Source organism: Pristis pectinata, chromosome 5 (assembly GCF_009764475.1).
Source record: "Pristis pectinata isolate sPriPec2 chromosome 5, sPriPec2.1.pri, whole genome shotgun sequence".
Classification (NCBI taxonomy): domain Eukaryota; kingdom Metazoa; phylum Chordata; class Chondrichthyes; order Rhinopristiformes; family Pristidae; genus Pristis; species Pristis pectinata.
Window position 1 is genome coordinate 57843874 of NC_067409.1, and position 13640 is coordinate 57857513.

Consider the following 13640-nt stretch of genomic DNA (forward strand, 5'->3'; position numbering starts at 1 on the left):
CGGAACAAAGCAATGGAGATCATCGGTTAACCACCATTTCAATCTGTCCTGCTTTTTTCAATAATTTATGCACAATGTCAACAGCACGGTAGTGTAGCGGTTAGCATAATGCTTTACAGCGCCAGTGATCTGGGTTCAATTCTGGCCACTGTCTGTAAGAAGTTTGTACGTTCTCCCCGTGTCTGCATGGGTTTCCTCTGGGTACTCTGGTTTCCTCCCACACTCCAAAGACGTATGGATTAGGAAGTTGTGGGCATGCTATGTTGGCGCCAGAAGTGTGGTGACGCTTGCAGGCTGACCCCAGAACACTCTACGCAAAAGATGCATTTCACTGAGTGTTTCAATGTACATGTGACTAATAAAGATATCTTATCCTGTGCCTTCTAGGTCATTTTGCTATTTTGTCTGTATTAAACGTCATCTGCTATATGTCAGACCATTCCACCTGTGTGTTTATATCCTCTCAAAGTCTAGTATTACTCTCCTCATTGTTGACTAGGCTTTCCAGTCTTGTGCCATTGGCAAATTTGGAAATTATGTTCTTTACATCTCCGTCATTAATATATAATAATAGAAGTAAGTGATCATCATAGCAACCATCAAGAAACACTGCTATACTCTTCCCTTCAGTTTGAAAGATTTGGACCACCAGGTGAGCTAACTTGGTGGCTCAGATGGACATGCATTGTCCATTGCTCATCACCTTCCATGATAAGCAGATGATGGCAGCCATCATGCAGTCCTCTATGTTAAATAAGAAATCATAACTAATGTATCAACTAAGTGACACTACATTGGCCAACTAACTCCCAGTCCTCACTGCACTGACCCAATCTATTCTATAAGTTTATTTATAATTTAATTTTTCAGTCAACGTAGGCTGGTAGTGTTTGCCACTGATTGCAAAATCCTTGGCTTTATCTCATACCTGAACCAAAATTTGACATCTAGGTTAGATGCCCAGGGTGGGAAATATTAAGGGAAGAATGATGTCCTTTGCTGATCTTGTGCAGAATAACCAAATTCCCACTTAATTGTGGGAATACTTACAGCATAATCTCATATGAAATGTATTCCTCCATGATATCTTGTTCCCACCTACCTGCTGTGGTAGGTTTTTGGTCTCCTGAAACAGTGATTCATTCTGCAGGCAGGAATCCTGTAGTTTGGCCTTTCAGGGAACATGTTCTTCCAGGGTTCCAGATGCCACAGTGACCTCAAGTCCCCTAGTGCAGAGCTTTTCCAGGTAACAACAGATAGAGAAAAATCAGGTTATACTTTTAAAAAAATTTCTTAATATAAGAGCTTTTTAAATTGGAAGTCAAGGCTGTTCAAATGGGTACTGCTTAGTGTTTATGTATTAAACAAACTGTTTTACATTAAACTGTTTGATTTGATTTCTACCAAATACTTGCAGATTATCAACAGATATTTTAAGTTGTTTTTTTAAATGGTTTGATTTGTTGTTTTATTGAGGGTTAGGTACACATTGTAACATATAAGACTTTTTCCCAAGTTATTTTTCTGAGATTTCTGATTTTCGTCTCCCCAGTGTGCAAATGTCGCATCTCAATCTCTCCTAAGCCACATAGCAGAATCCGCATACAGATTTGGTCTTGGTTCAGTCGCAGGAGGTTAGTTGGTTTACACATTATTTTCCCCTCAGCATAAGAAATTTCTGCCTTCCTTTAGAGCTGATTCTTCATAGTTGGGATGAAAAGCACTATCGTTGTAACCCTTCCAGAAGTGCTTTTACCACTGATAAGAGGTGAGTTTTTCATCTCACCTTCTGAGGAGACGTTAATAATAAGTTTGACTAACTTCTGGTACATTGTTATTAAAACTGCATGATAGCATCTTTTTTGTAATTAAATAAAGCTGGGAGATAGAACCTAATTGATGAATATGCATTCAGTTGAAGGAATATATTAGTGTCTTTTGCCTTGTCTTCATTGTTTCAGATTTTAAAGTAACTATTCCGGTCTTGCTCTGCAGCTATGGGCGCAACTTCTGTCTATCCCATTGACTTAGTGAAAACTCGTATGCAGAACCAACGTTCAACAGGGGCATATGTGGAAGAGATTCTGTACCATAATAGCTTTGATTGCTTCAGGAAAGTGCTGCGATATGAAGGCTTCTTTGGACTTTATAGAGGTTGGTTGTGCATTGTTCTGTAATCAAATCACACAATTGGCATGTGCTCAATTGAAATGTGATCCTGTCCTTGTTATATAAGGAGGCAGCAGATACTGCCACTTACTGGATATACTATGTCGTAATACTTTATATGATGGTGTTAGCATTCATAGGAATGTCTCATGGAACTGTCACTTTATCTTAAGAACCATTACCTTTTCATTTTCCATCAAATATTTCATTTCACATCCATTGTGAAGTTTTCCTTAATACTGAATTAGTAAATTGCTGAGGAGATCCCCTAAACCTTCTTTCATGGAAATCTGAAAGTGTACATCTGAAAATTGTGTGGTATTTGCTCTCGGCTGCCTTTGTGGAAAATGCAGTACAACAAATGTGTATTCAGTCTCCTTCACTTTGGAAATTTGGTTCCATTGGTATTTTACAGTTTATTACTTGAATCCTTCAATATCAGATGTACAATATTTATTGAGGAAAAATACTCTAAATATTTACATTTTAAATGTGATTTTGATGATCCAATAGATGTTATTTTAGCAGCATTTTTTGTTAGACCCATTACCCTGAAGGTCTGTATTGACTTAAATTCTATATGCTGTCCTTCCATCCCTCACAAGTTACATTTGCTCAAGTTTATGAAAATTGTAGCTAAAGAAAATGTCGTGTTCCTTTAGAATTTGATCACTATTTTATTATTTTATATATTTTAAACTTAGTCACTGGATCTGTGAATTAAGAATCAATAAAACTCTTGAAAGACAATAGAATTCCTGCTCCCAGCTCTGCCACTATACTTTTACAGTTCCCTGTCGACGATCTAATGCAAACTTACTAGTACAGTGCAGTCCAAAGTTGAGTTATCTGTCTCCTAATTCTGCTGGAAAGAATACTGCAATGGTCACTAACCAGAGGAAGCCAGCACTGGGAATTGAGTTAGGGGGAGGGATTCTTGTCTGTTTATTCATCGACAGAAATGGGTGTTAGTCATTGTGAGAAGGTCACCGTTTGTGAATATTGCTACTTTGGTTTACATTGGTGAGGAGCTCCTCTCCAGACCTGCTCCTGTACTTGTGCTGAGGGAATTCAGACATTTGTTTATATAGGGACAACAGCAGCAAAGGAAAGGAATGAGCACAGAGTCAAAATTGGGGGGTCGTCATGTATTCACCTAATACAGAGTAGAACAAAAACAAAAAATGGTAGAAGTGGTCAGCAGATCAAGTAGCATCTGTGGGGAGAGTAACAGAGTCACAATTTCAGTTCATGACTTCATAAGAACTTTGAAAGAGGGAAAACAAGTTGCAGAGAGAAGGAATGGTGGAGAGAACAGAGGAGTGTCTGGGATGGGGTGCCGACCAAAATTGTCAAGGGAACAATTACTTTAAAAACCATCTGTTAGAAACAGGAATAAAAGTAACAAATTGAAACTTAATACTGAGTATTAAGTACCTTGCTACATCTGAAGAGAGAAAAATGGGTGTCACCTAAAATTTTTAAATTTGGTATTAAGTCCCCAGGGCTACAGCATTCCCAGACAGAAAATAAGATCCGTTCCTTGAGTTTATGTTGGCATCTTTGGGGTGATGTGGGAGATTGAAGACAAAGGTCAGCATGCAAGAGAGATGGAAAATTAAACCAACAGACATCTGGAACCTCAGAATCAATGATGTGAACAGAAGGGGTGTTCTGCAAAGCAGAAATCTGCAGCTTTTGCTCTAACAGCTAAGAGTGGAACAGGTTGAAGATGGAAAGTTTTAAAAAAATGCAGATGCTGGGAATCTCAATTAAAAGTGGAAAATACTGGAAACATTCAGCAAGTCAGGCAGCATCTACCAGGGTTCATGTAGGAATAGTCTATTTGGGTAGTTGATGGTTGGCTCGAACTCAGTGAGGTGAAAGGCCTGTTTCTGTGGTGTATATTTCCATGACTCTGGAAATAGAGTTAACTCTTCAGCTTGAAGACCCTTTGTCAGAACTGGGAAAGAAGAAAAACAAATTAGCCTTAAATCGTAGAGAAGGTGGGGGAGGGATAGATAGGACAAAAGGAATATCTATGATAGGGTGAGGTCAGGGTGTCATGCAGAAGCTTTCCGTTCAGTGGGTTAATTAGGTCATTTAGAGGGTGACAGTACAAAGAAGTGTGAAATGTTGTGTGATGCAGGGCTGGGGGGCATGCCCAGTACTAATCCAGTGCTAATGGAGAGAGAAAAACTGAACCAATATCACAGACTTGCAACAGAAATGGCCAGTTTTGAACCAGAGAAAACAAGTTTCAAAAACTGTAGCTGTACACCCTTGAATGTTTTCATCTGTCAGCCGAGTAATCTCTTCCCACGACAGAGCTCCTGATAGAGTGTCTGTTTCTGGGGCCTAGTGTTGGGCATGCAAATGACATGGCCTGCCCAACATAGCTGACTTGAGTGTAACTTAGGGTCTTAGTACTGGGAACATTGACCTGAATGAGGACAGTGAAGTTCATTCACTTGTCTGTCCAGTGAGTTTGGAAGATTCTGTGGATACAACATTGGTGGTATTTTTCCAAGTTCCCTAATATACCTGCTATAGGTAGTTTAGGTCTCAGAAGTAAATAAGAGGGCAGGGAACACTGCTGTTTGGTAAGCCATGAGTTTTATGCCAGGTCATCAGTTAATCGATCAAAGACTTTCCTTCCACTTTGAATGTGGTGGTGTTAATCTTTATTGCCAGCAAGCAGTGTTTGTAGTGGGGACGGGTTGGTAGAGCACCTTTGTCTTGTAGATGTTGAGTGTAAGGCCCAGCCTCTTGTTTGCCTCAGTGAAATTGTTGACAGTGGCTTGGAACTTGTTCTCTGAATTTACACAAGTGCAATCATCATCTGCATACTGTGGCTTGAATACCGAGGTTTCAGTAACCTTGGTTCTAGAATGTAGTTGCCGTTGGTTGAACGTTTTCTCATTAAAGTTCCACTCTTGTGGGAAGAATTTTGGAGGTGAGATGCAACATTGAGGCCATAAAGATTGAGAAAAGTGTTGGGACAATGACGCAACCTTGTTTGATACTAGTCTTTACTAGAAATAGTTCTGCTGTAGATCCATAGGTTAATATCATGGTCTGCATGGTAAAAGTTATGTCCATTGTGCCTCTGGATTGTGTGGTTCAGGAAACAACTCAGCCACTGGGAGAAGACTATTGAGGAAGACCCAGGCAATGACTTTCCTATGACAGACAGGATGACCTCTCTGTAGTTATCACAGTCAGGCTTGTCTCATTCCTTGAGGACTTGACTCCATTCCATAGCAGCCCATCCAGGTCAGCCTTGCTGCCACTCTTGACTGACAGGAAGTCATGAAGGCCATAATTGAAACTAAAAAATTGAAGAGACCTCAGGAGCAGATGTGACGAGCTCCAATCAAAAATTCACAGCTTCATCACCCACATTTGGGAAGAGGAGGATGTTAAGAGGACCTCAGAGATGCTGTACTGTAGCCAAAATGCTAATGGTTGGGGGTAGTGAAAGTTCAGTGTGATTCATGATGTTGGTACTGTGCCACCAGTCATAACCTAGATTGAGAGGGAGCATTGTTTAGTGTGTATTTGTCATTGGTCATGGAGGCTACATTGTTTATTGTTAGGACTAGATATAGTGACAATTAGATAACTGCAGTTTCCATGGAGTTTTACAAAACTGCTTCTGTAACTCAGACTCAGAGATTGAACGACGACTTTGCGAGATAGAAAGATTGTCTCATCACTTCTGCTTTGTCAATCTTTGGCATACTGCTGCAACACCAGACCTTCAGAGTCTATTTAATAATTCCAGATTATAAGTGATTTCCAAGATGGTTGTCTTGAGGAAAATGGACAATGGTAATGCTGTTGAATATCAAAGTGAACTTGCATGGTTTTTATTTGATGTAGATGGTCATCGACAGACACTGTTATGGCACCAAGGTAATGTATCACATAAAAGTCACAAATCTTTAAGTCTAGTGACATTGTGACATAGACTGCTTCATTGCTTATAGGCAGAGTTGCTGGAGAAGTGTTCCCAGCAGAAATTCCAGAGAAGGTTTCATATTGCTGCTGCCATCCTCCTCTACCATTTTTACCAGCTCCTGCAATTGTACACCAGGCAAGAGCTATACCCTTTAATATCAGGACAATCTATCTTGCAGTAAATGACCAGGAGGCATGTAAATACTACATGTCACTTGCAAATCAGTCCAAGCTTTAGAATATCTTTAGTATCCCAAAGGAACTCCATTCCACTCCTGGTGACATTGGTCGTAACTTTGTTCTGAAGCAGGACTTGGAGAATGTAATAGGTGAGGAAGAAAGAAAGGAGACCAGCGCTCCTTATTGCATGGTGGCTGACATATGTCAGGCACACTGGACTGTCTGAGGAAGAAAGAATCATGCACATTTCCCAGCAGTGTAGCCTTTAATCGAAAAGGGCTGAATGTTCAGGGAGTGGTATTCTTCACAGTTCATGAAGAGCTATGGGTTCATGTATGGACCTCAGAGCATCGTGTACAGTTGTGACTCACTGAAAGTTTAGAATCTGGGCAAATTGATGTGTTCAGGAAAGAAAGAGAGAAATTCCCCCTCTCCTCCTCCACCCCGTGGAGAGCATTCCATACACAGTAGTAGTTGCAAACTGGAATTTGTGGTCTATACACTGGTACCCTATTTAGTGCGATCCCACAGAGCGCCAATTCATTATACCGCTCTAGGTCCTGGATATAAATACTCTCAGTTATTTACCCTTCCGTATTTTAAAAGAAACATTCACTTGGGTTGTGTGCTGCTGGGATGGAAACCTGTGCAAACCCCTGCCCTGCACTGGCATTCCTGCAGCATTAAAATGGTAACATCATCTCTCCACTCGGTGTGGAGTGAACAACTGCGGTAATGTACAGAGACTGCCAGTGAGGTCTAGGGTGAATGTATGGCCTCTCACCGGAGCAATGCTTGGCTTATGGCTGTAGACCAGCCAGCACAGTGAGTGTGGCTGCTCTGCGTTTTGACAGATCCTATGGTCTCCCTCATCACCTACTTTGGATGTGATGGAAGCTGCTGTGTCCACCTTACTCTTTCTCTGCACAGCTCTCCTTGCCCTGGAAATTTCTCAATAGTAATGAGCTCAATGGTGATCACTGTTGGTAATGCATCTCCATTTATAATGCTATAGTGACTTGTTTAGAGCTGATTCCACGAACACACTCAATTCTATGAAGGCATCCTCAGACCAACCAAGGTGTCACTGTATCAACTGCCACTGCCTGGAATGATCTAAAAGCCAAGAGCCTCGTTATGATGTTGACCTTCACCACAACAGGCAGTGCAGTCCAGCCATTGTTGTGTGGCTTGAGTTGTGCTTACAGGAGGTGACAGATTGCTGTCCACAATTTGCAAAATCCTTGGCAAGATGCAATGCTTTTTGGAGAACCGGTGCATGACTATTCATGATTCTTGATCATTTAACACTCCATCAGTTTTGTGGCATTTTTTTAAAAAGATGCTCTGCGATTGAATTACTTGGCAAAATGTCAAACAGCTTTGTCACTTTCTTTGTCATCAACCCTTTTAAATTTCATCTTGGATGTATTGATATTTACAGAACTGACAGTTAACTTTATATATTTTTAACCAGTGTTAAATTTAGACTATCTGATCATGTGATTGTGTCTGTACTCTTTTGTAAAGTTTGTAATTGTCTCAACTATGTGATCAGTGTTCAGTTTTTCTCTGCTCTAGATTATCTTCCCAAAATGGCCTTTATTCTAGTGTAAATAGTATGTCTCTGGTGAGACTAGATTTAATCAAGTTCATCCATCCCAACTTCTAACTGAGGTTCCTGCCATCACAGAAGCCAGTCTTAAATCAATCTGATAACTGCATAGGATCTGAAGAAGTGGTGAGAACACTAAAAATCACAAAGTCTATGGGGTCAGATAACCTCCCCACTGTAGAGCAGATACCCTGCTCTTCAATACTGACTAAGCTGTTGCTCCACTGCATTTACAACACCTACATCATTTGAACATTGTGGAAAATTGCCCAACCATGTCCAGTCCACAAAAAAACTGAATAAATCCAATCCATCTTATTTCTGTCCTTTTAAGCTATTCTTGATCAGCAATATGAAGGAAGGTTGCAGCATTTACTCACCAATAATCTGATTGGTTTGGTTTTGCTAGGATGGCTCTGTTTCAAACATTACAGCCTCGCTTCAATGTGGATATCAATCAAGATAGTATTTGATTAAGTATAGCATCTTGGAACCCCAGTAAAACTAAAGTCAGTGACAATTAAGGGGAAAGCCCTCCACTGGGTAAGTCATACTTGTTGGAGATCAGTTACTTCAGCCACAGGATTTTGTTGCAGGAGTTCTGTGGACCCAAAGTGTCTCATTAATGATTTTCTAATATATTAGTAATAGGCCGTTTGTTGATGAATGTCCAATATTCATTTTCATTTCCATTTCCAACTCCTTAAAACGTGAAACAGCAAAACCTAGATAACTTTCAGGCATGGGGTTATAAGTGGAAATTACAGTCATACTGCAAAAACACCAGACAATATGCCTAACCTTTACATTCAATAGTATTATCATTGTTGAGGCTACCCACCGTCAACAATCCTGAAAGTCATCATTGACCAGAAGCTTAACTCAGTTGAGCCAATTCCAATAATACAGGGGCTCCCTGAGTAACAAAAGACTTGATGTACAGAAATCCAACTTTACGCAAGTTCTCCCATACATTTTTAAAGCATTTTTCAAACTAGTAATTGGTATTCATTCATGACTGGATACAGTATACATTGCATTATTTTTGTGTTAGGGTGATTATTCAATGAAATGAAAGAATCATAGCAAGTGTACGTAGAGTGATGCGATAGGGGTAGCTGTGGAAAATGGATATTTCTGACTTGAGGAGAAATTGGCTTCTGGATACTTATCAGGAACCGAACTCTTATGGAAACCCTCTCCCTCAAAGTCAATAAAACTAAAGAGCTGATTGTTGACTTTGGAAGGGGAAGGAGGGTGAATATTCGCCAGTCTACAGTGAGGGATAGGTGGTGGAGAGAGTCAGCAGCTTGGCCGAGTTCCCTACTCTCTGCAGCTTCTTATGTTCCTGTACATTCGAACTCAGCCAATACATCACAGGCACATCCCTCTCCACCATAGTTAGTATCTACATGAGGCGCTCCCTCAAGAAGGCAACATCTGTTGTCAAAGATCCCCACCATCTGGGCTAGACCATAAGACACAGGAGCAGAATTAAGCCATTTGGCCTGTCAACTCTGCTCTGCCATTCAATCACAGCTGATTTATTTTTACCTCTCAACCCCATTCTCCTGCTTCTCCCTGTAACCTTTGATGTCCTTACTAATCAACAACTTATCAACCTCCACTTTAAATATATCCAATGACTTGGCCTCCAACAGCAGTCTGTGGCAGTGAATTCCACAGATTCACCAGCATCTGGCTAAATAAATTCATCCTTATCTCTGTTATAAAGGGATGTCCTTCTATTCTGAGGCTGTGCCCTCTGGTCCCAGACTCTCCCACTACTGGAAACATCCTCTTCACATCCACTCTATCCAGGCCTTTCAATATTTGGTAGGATTCAATGAGATCCTCCCTCATCCTTCTAAACTCCAGCGAATACAGGCCCAGAGCCATCAAACGATTCTCATATGTTAATCCTTTCATTCCCAGGATCATTCCTGTAAACCTTCTCTGAACCCTTTCAAATGCCAGCTCATCCTTCCTTAGATATGGGGCCCAAAACTGCTCACAATACTCCAAATATAGTCTGACCAATACCTTATGAAGCCTCAGCATTTATATTACTTACTCAAGAGGCTAAAAATATTTGGCATGTCCCCTTTGACACTCACCAACTTTTATCGATGCACCATAGGAAGCATCCAATCTGGATACATCACGGCTTGGTATGGTAACTGCTCTGACCAGGACTATAAATAACTGCACAGAGTTGTGGGCATGGCCCAGTACATCACGAAAACCAGCCTCCCTTCCATGGACTCTGTCTATACCTCTCGCTGCCTTGGTGGAGCAGCCAGCGTAATCAAAGACCCCACCCACTTGGGTCATTCACTCTTCTCCCCTCTCCCATCAGGCAGAAGGTAGAGGAGCCTGAAGGAACATACCACCAAGCTCAAGGACAGTTTCTGTCCCACTGTGATAAGAGTATTGAATAGTTCCTTTATACAATGAGATGGACTCTTAACCTCACAATCTACCTTGTTATGACCTTGCACCTTATTGTCTTTCTGCAATGCACTTCCCTGTAGCTGTGACACTTCACTCTGCATTCTGTTATTGTTTTTACCCTGTACTACCTCAATGCACTGTGTAATGAATTGATCTGTATGAATGGTATGCAAGACAAGTTTTTCACTGTACCTTGGTACGGGTGACAATAATAAACCAATACCGATATTCTGGTCCTCTTGAAATGAATGCTAAAATTGCACTTGCCTTCCTTACTACTGAACTCAACCTGCAAGTTAACCTTCAGGGAATCTTGCACTAGGACTCCCAAGTCCCTTTGCACCTCCAATTTCTGAATTCTCTCCCCGTTTAGAAAATAGTCTACGCCTTTATTCCTTCTACCAAAGTGCATGACTATACACTTTCCTATGCTGTATTCCATCTGCCACTTCTTTGCCCATTCTCCCAACCTGTCCAAGTCCTTTTGCAGACTCCCTGCTTCCTCAACACTACCCGCCCCTCCACCTATCTTTGTATCATCTGCAAAACTTGGCCACAAAGCCATTAATTCCATTATCCAAGTCATTAGCATATAACATGAAAAGCAGCTGACCCAACACCGACCCCTGTGGAACACCACTAGTCACCGGCAGCCAACCAGAAAAGGCCCCCATTATTCTCAGAGATGGCAATGCCGTCTTCTCACAGCTACAATCGGGCAGGAGGCCTAAAGTCCCACACCGCCAGGTTCAAGAACATCTACTTCCCTTCAACCATTCACTTCTTGAACCAACCTACACAATCCTAATCACTACTTCAGTATAGCAACACTATGATCACTTTGCACTACAATGGACTTTGTCTTTTTTTTGGTTCTAATTGTGTTTTTCCTTGTAAAATATGTGTACAATTTATGTTGAATTTATGTCTTTTTCTTCTGAATGCTGCTTATCTGATGCTGTGTGTCTGTGATGCTGCCGCAAATAAGCTTTTCATTGCACCTGCATACATGTACTTGTGCATATGACAATAAACTCCACTTTGACTTTGACCTGGGAACTGCCTGTATTACGGTTGCAGGGACATGTCATGGACTGGGTATTCCCAAAGTCTTTCCATCATCTTCAGGGTACATATCAGGATGAAGGCAGCTCTGACACTACTCAAAAAGTTTGATGATATTCAGTTCAAAACATTCTATTTGATTGGCACCCCATCCATCCTGGAAATGCAAAGTGCATTGCAATTACTTACCAAGTCCTCCCCAACAACTCCCAAACTCGAGCTGTAAAATGAAGAAGGGCAGCTAGGAAATGGGAAAAACTCTACCTGCAGTTCTCCTTCAAGTCACACAACATCCTGACTTGAAAATATATCATCATTCTTTCAACGTCACTGGATCTGAATCCTAGAATTTCTACTAAAGGTGGTTTGAAAGGATGATTATTAGTATATTGGAAGTAACAGTTGTTTAAGTTTGCCTTAATTTGAGAATGTCAATTAAACAGGCCAGGGAAAATTCAAGATAATTTCATATTTCATTACAAAATAGGAGGAGGCCATTCAGATCATCAGGTGTATGTTGACTCTCAGAGCATTCTCATCAGCCCTATTCACTGTAACCTGTTCTCTCTCTCATGCCCACCAACTCCACGATGATTCTCTTCCATTTACCTACACAGCAACCAATTAATCTAGCAACTAGCATCTGTTTGGGAAACCCACAGGGAGAAAACAGATTTTATATTGAAAGCACTACAAGTCCAAATCGAGCCAAGGAATTGGAGCTATAAGCAGCTTCCAAGGTTCCAAAGATCCGAGAACAATTCCCACAGATTGGAAGGCAAGAAATGTCACTCAACTATTTAAAAAGGGAAGGAAGAAGAAAATAGGGAACTATAGATAAGTTACAACAAAAACAGAAAATGTTGCAAACACTGGAAACAATGAAGGAACTTTGACCTAAAATGTTTGGAAGGGTCTTCAATCTGACCTGTTGATTCCATTTCACTCTCCACAGATGCTGCCTGATCTGCTGAGTGTGTCTGGCATTTTCTGTTTCAGTTTCAGATTTCTAGCGTCTGCAGATTTTTAAAAATTTTCATTATAGATCAGATAGCTTGATGTCAGAAGTGGTGTATTTGGTCTTCCAAAAAGACCCTCAGTAAGCTGCTTCATAAATTGTTGTTAACCAAAATAAGACTGTATTGGGAGTAACATTCTGTCATGGATTGAGCATTGGTGACAAAATCAAGAGTAGGAATAAAGAAGTCATTTTGAGTTTGGGAGGCTGTGATTAGTTGGATGCCATAAGGATCAATGCTGGGACTTCAAATAGAGATACAAAAGACTGCTGATTCTGGAATCTGAGGTGGTGTTCTTCTAGTTCACATTTGACCTCACCTTAGCAGTGGAGAAGGTCGAAAACAGACTCTCCCTTTCTTCACCTTTTCCATCCCTACCCCCTCATTATCAAGACTACCCTTCCCCACCTGGTTCCATCTGCCCAAATCCTACACACCTATCGGCCTGGATTTCTTCTCCCTTGGTTCACCTTCACTCCCTTCCTTATCTGGTTCCACCTATCACCTACCAGCCTCTGTCCCTCCCCTACCCAGTTCCCTATGCCTTATGTCTCCCCTGCTCCCCCCCCCCCTCATGTGTTTCCACCTATCACCTACCAGCTTCTGTCTCAAGACCACCACCCTCCCCCATCAGGGTTCATTTGCCATCATCACCACCACCACCCCCCTCCCCCCCAAACACACACACCATATTTGGTTCTACCTATCATTTTCCAGCTTCTGTCTCACCCTTCCCTCTCACTTCTATATACTGTCTATCTTTCATCTGTAGGGCCTCAATCCAAAACAACTGCCATCCTGTTGTCTCCATAGATGCTGCTTGACCTGCTGAGTTCCTCCAACAGTTCATTTTTTTGCTTCAGATTCCAGCATCTGTATTCTTGTGCGTCTCCATAGTATGTACACAAGTCGATCTTCAGAATTTAAAAAAAGTTTCCAAATACTTTCAGAAAAGGGTTGGAACGGAAATCAGTTGTACAAAATGTTGGTTAGACTGCACTTGAGATACTGTGTGCAGTTCTGGTCACCGCAAGAAGGATATGATTAAGCTAGAGATGGTGTAGAAGAGATTCACAAGAATGTTGCTTGAACTGGAGGACTTGAGTTATTGGATAGGATTGGACTGTTTTCCCTGGAGTGAAGGAGGCTTTTATAAGATGCATAGATAGGGTAGT

At 41.1% G+C, this 13640-nt stretch overlaps 1 protein-coding gene across 1 annotated transcript in view; it reads left to right on the plus strand.

The window, feature by feature from the left end:
• LOC127570649 (electrogenic aspartate/glutamate antiporter SLC25A13, mitochondrial) overlaps positions 1 to 13640 on the plus strand; it is a 103486-nt gene that overhangs the window by 47919 nt on the left and 41927 nt on the right. Inside the window, exons 8-9 of the mRNA XM_052016398.1 lie at positions 1553 to 1634; positions 1996 to 2154. Of these exons, the coding sequence (XP_051872358.1) occupies positions 1553 to 1634; positions 1996 to 2154 (241 nt within the window). The remainder of the gene's footprint in view (positions 1 to 1552; positions 1635 to 1995; positions 2155 to 13640) is intronic.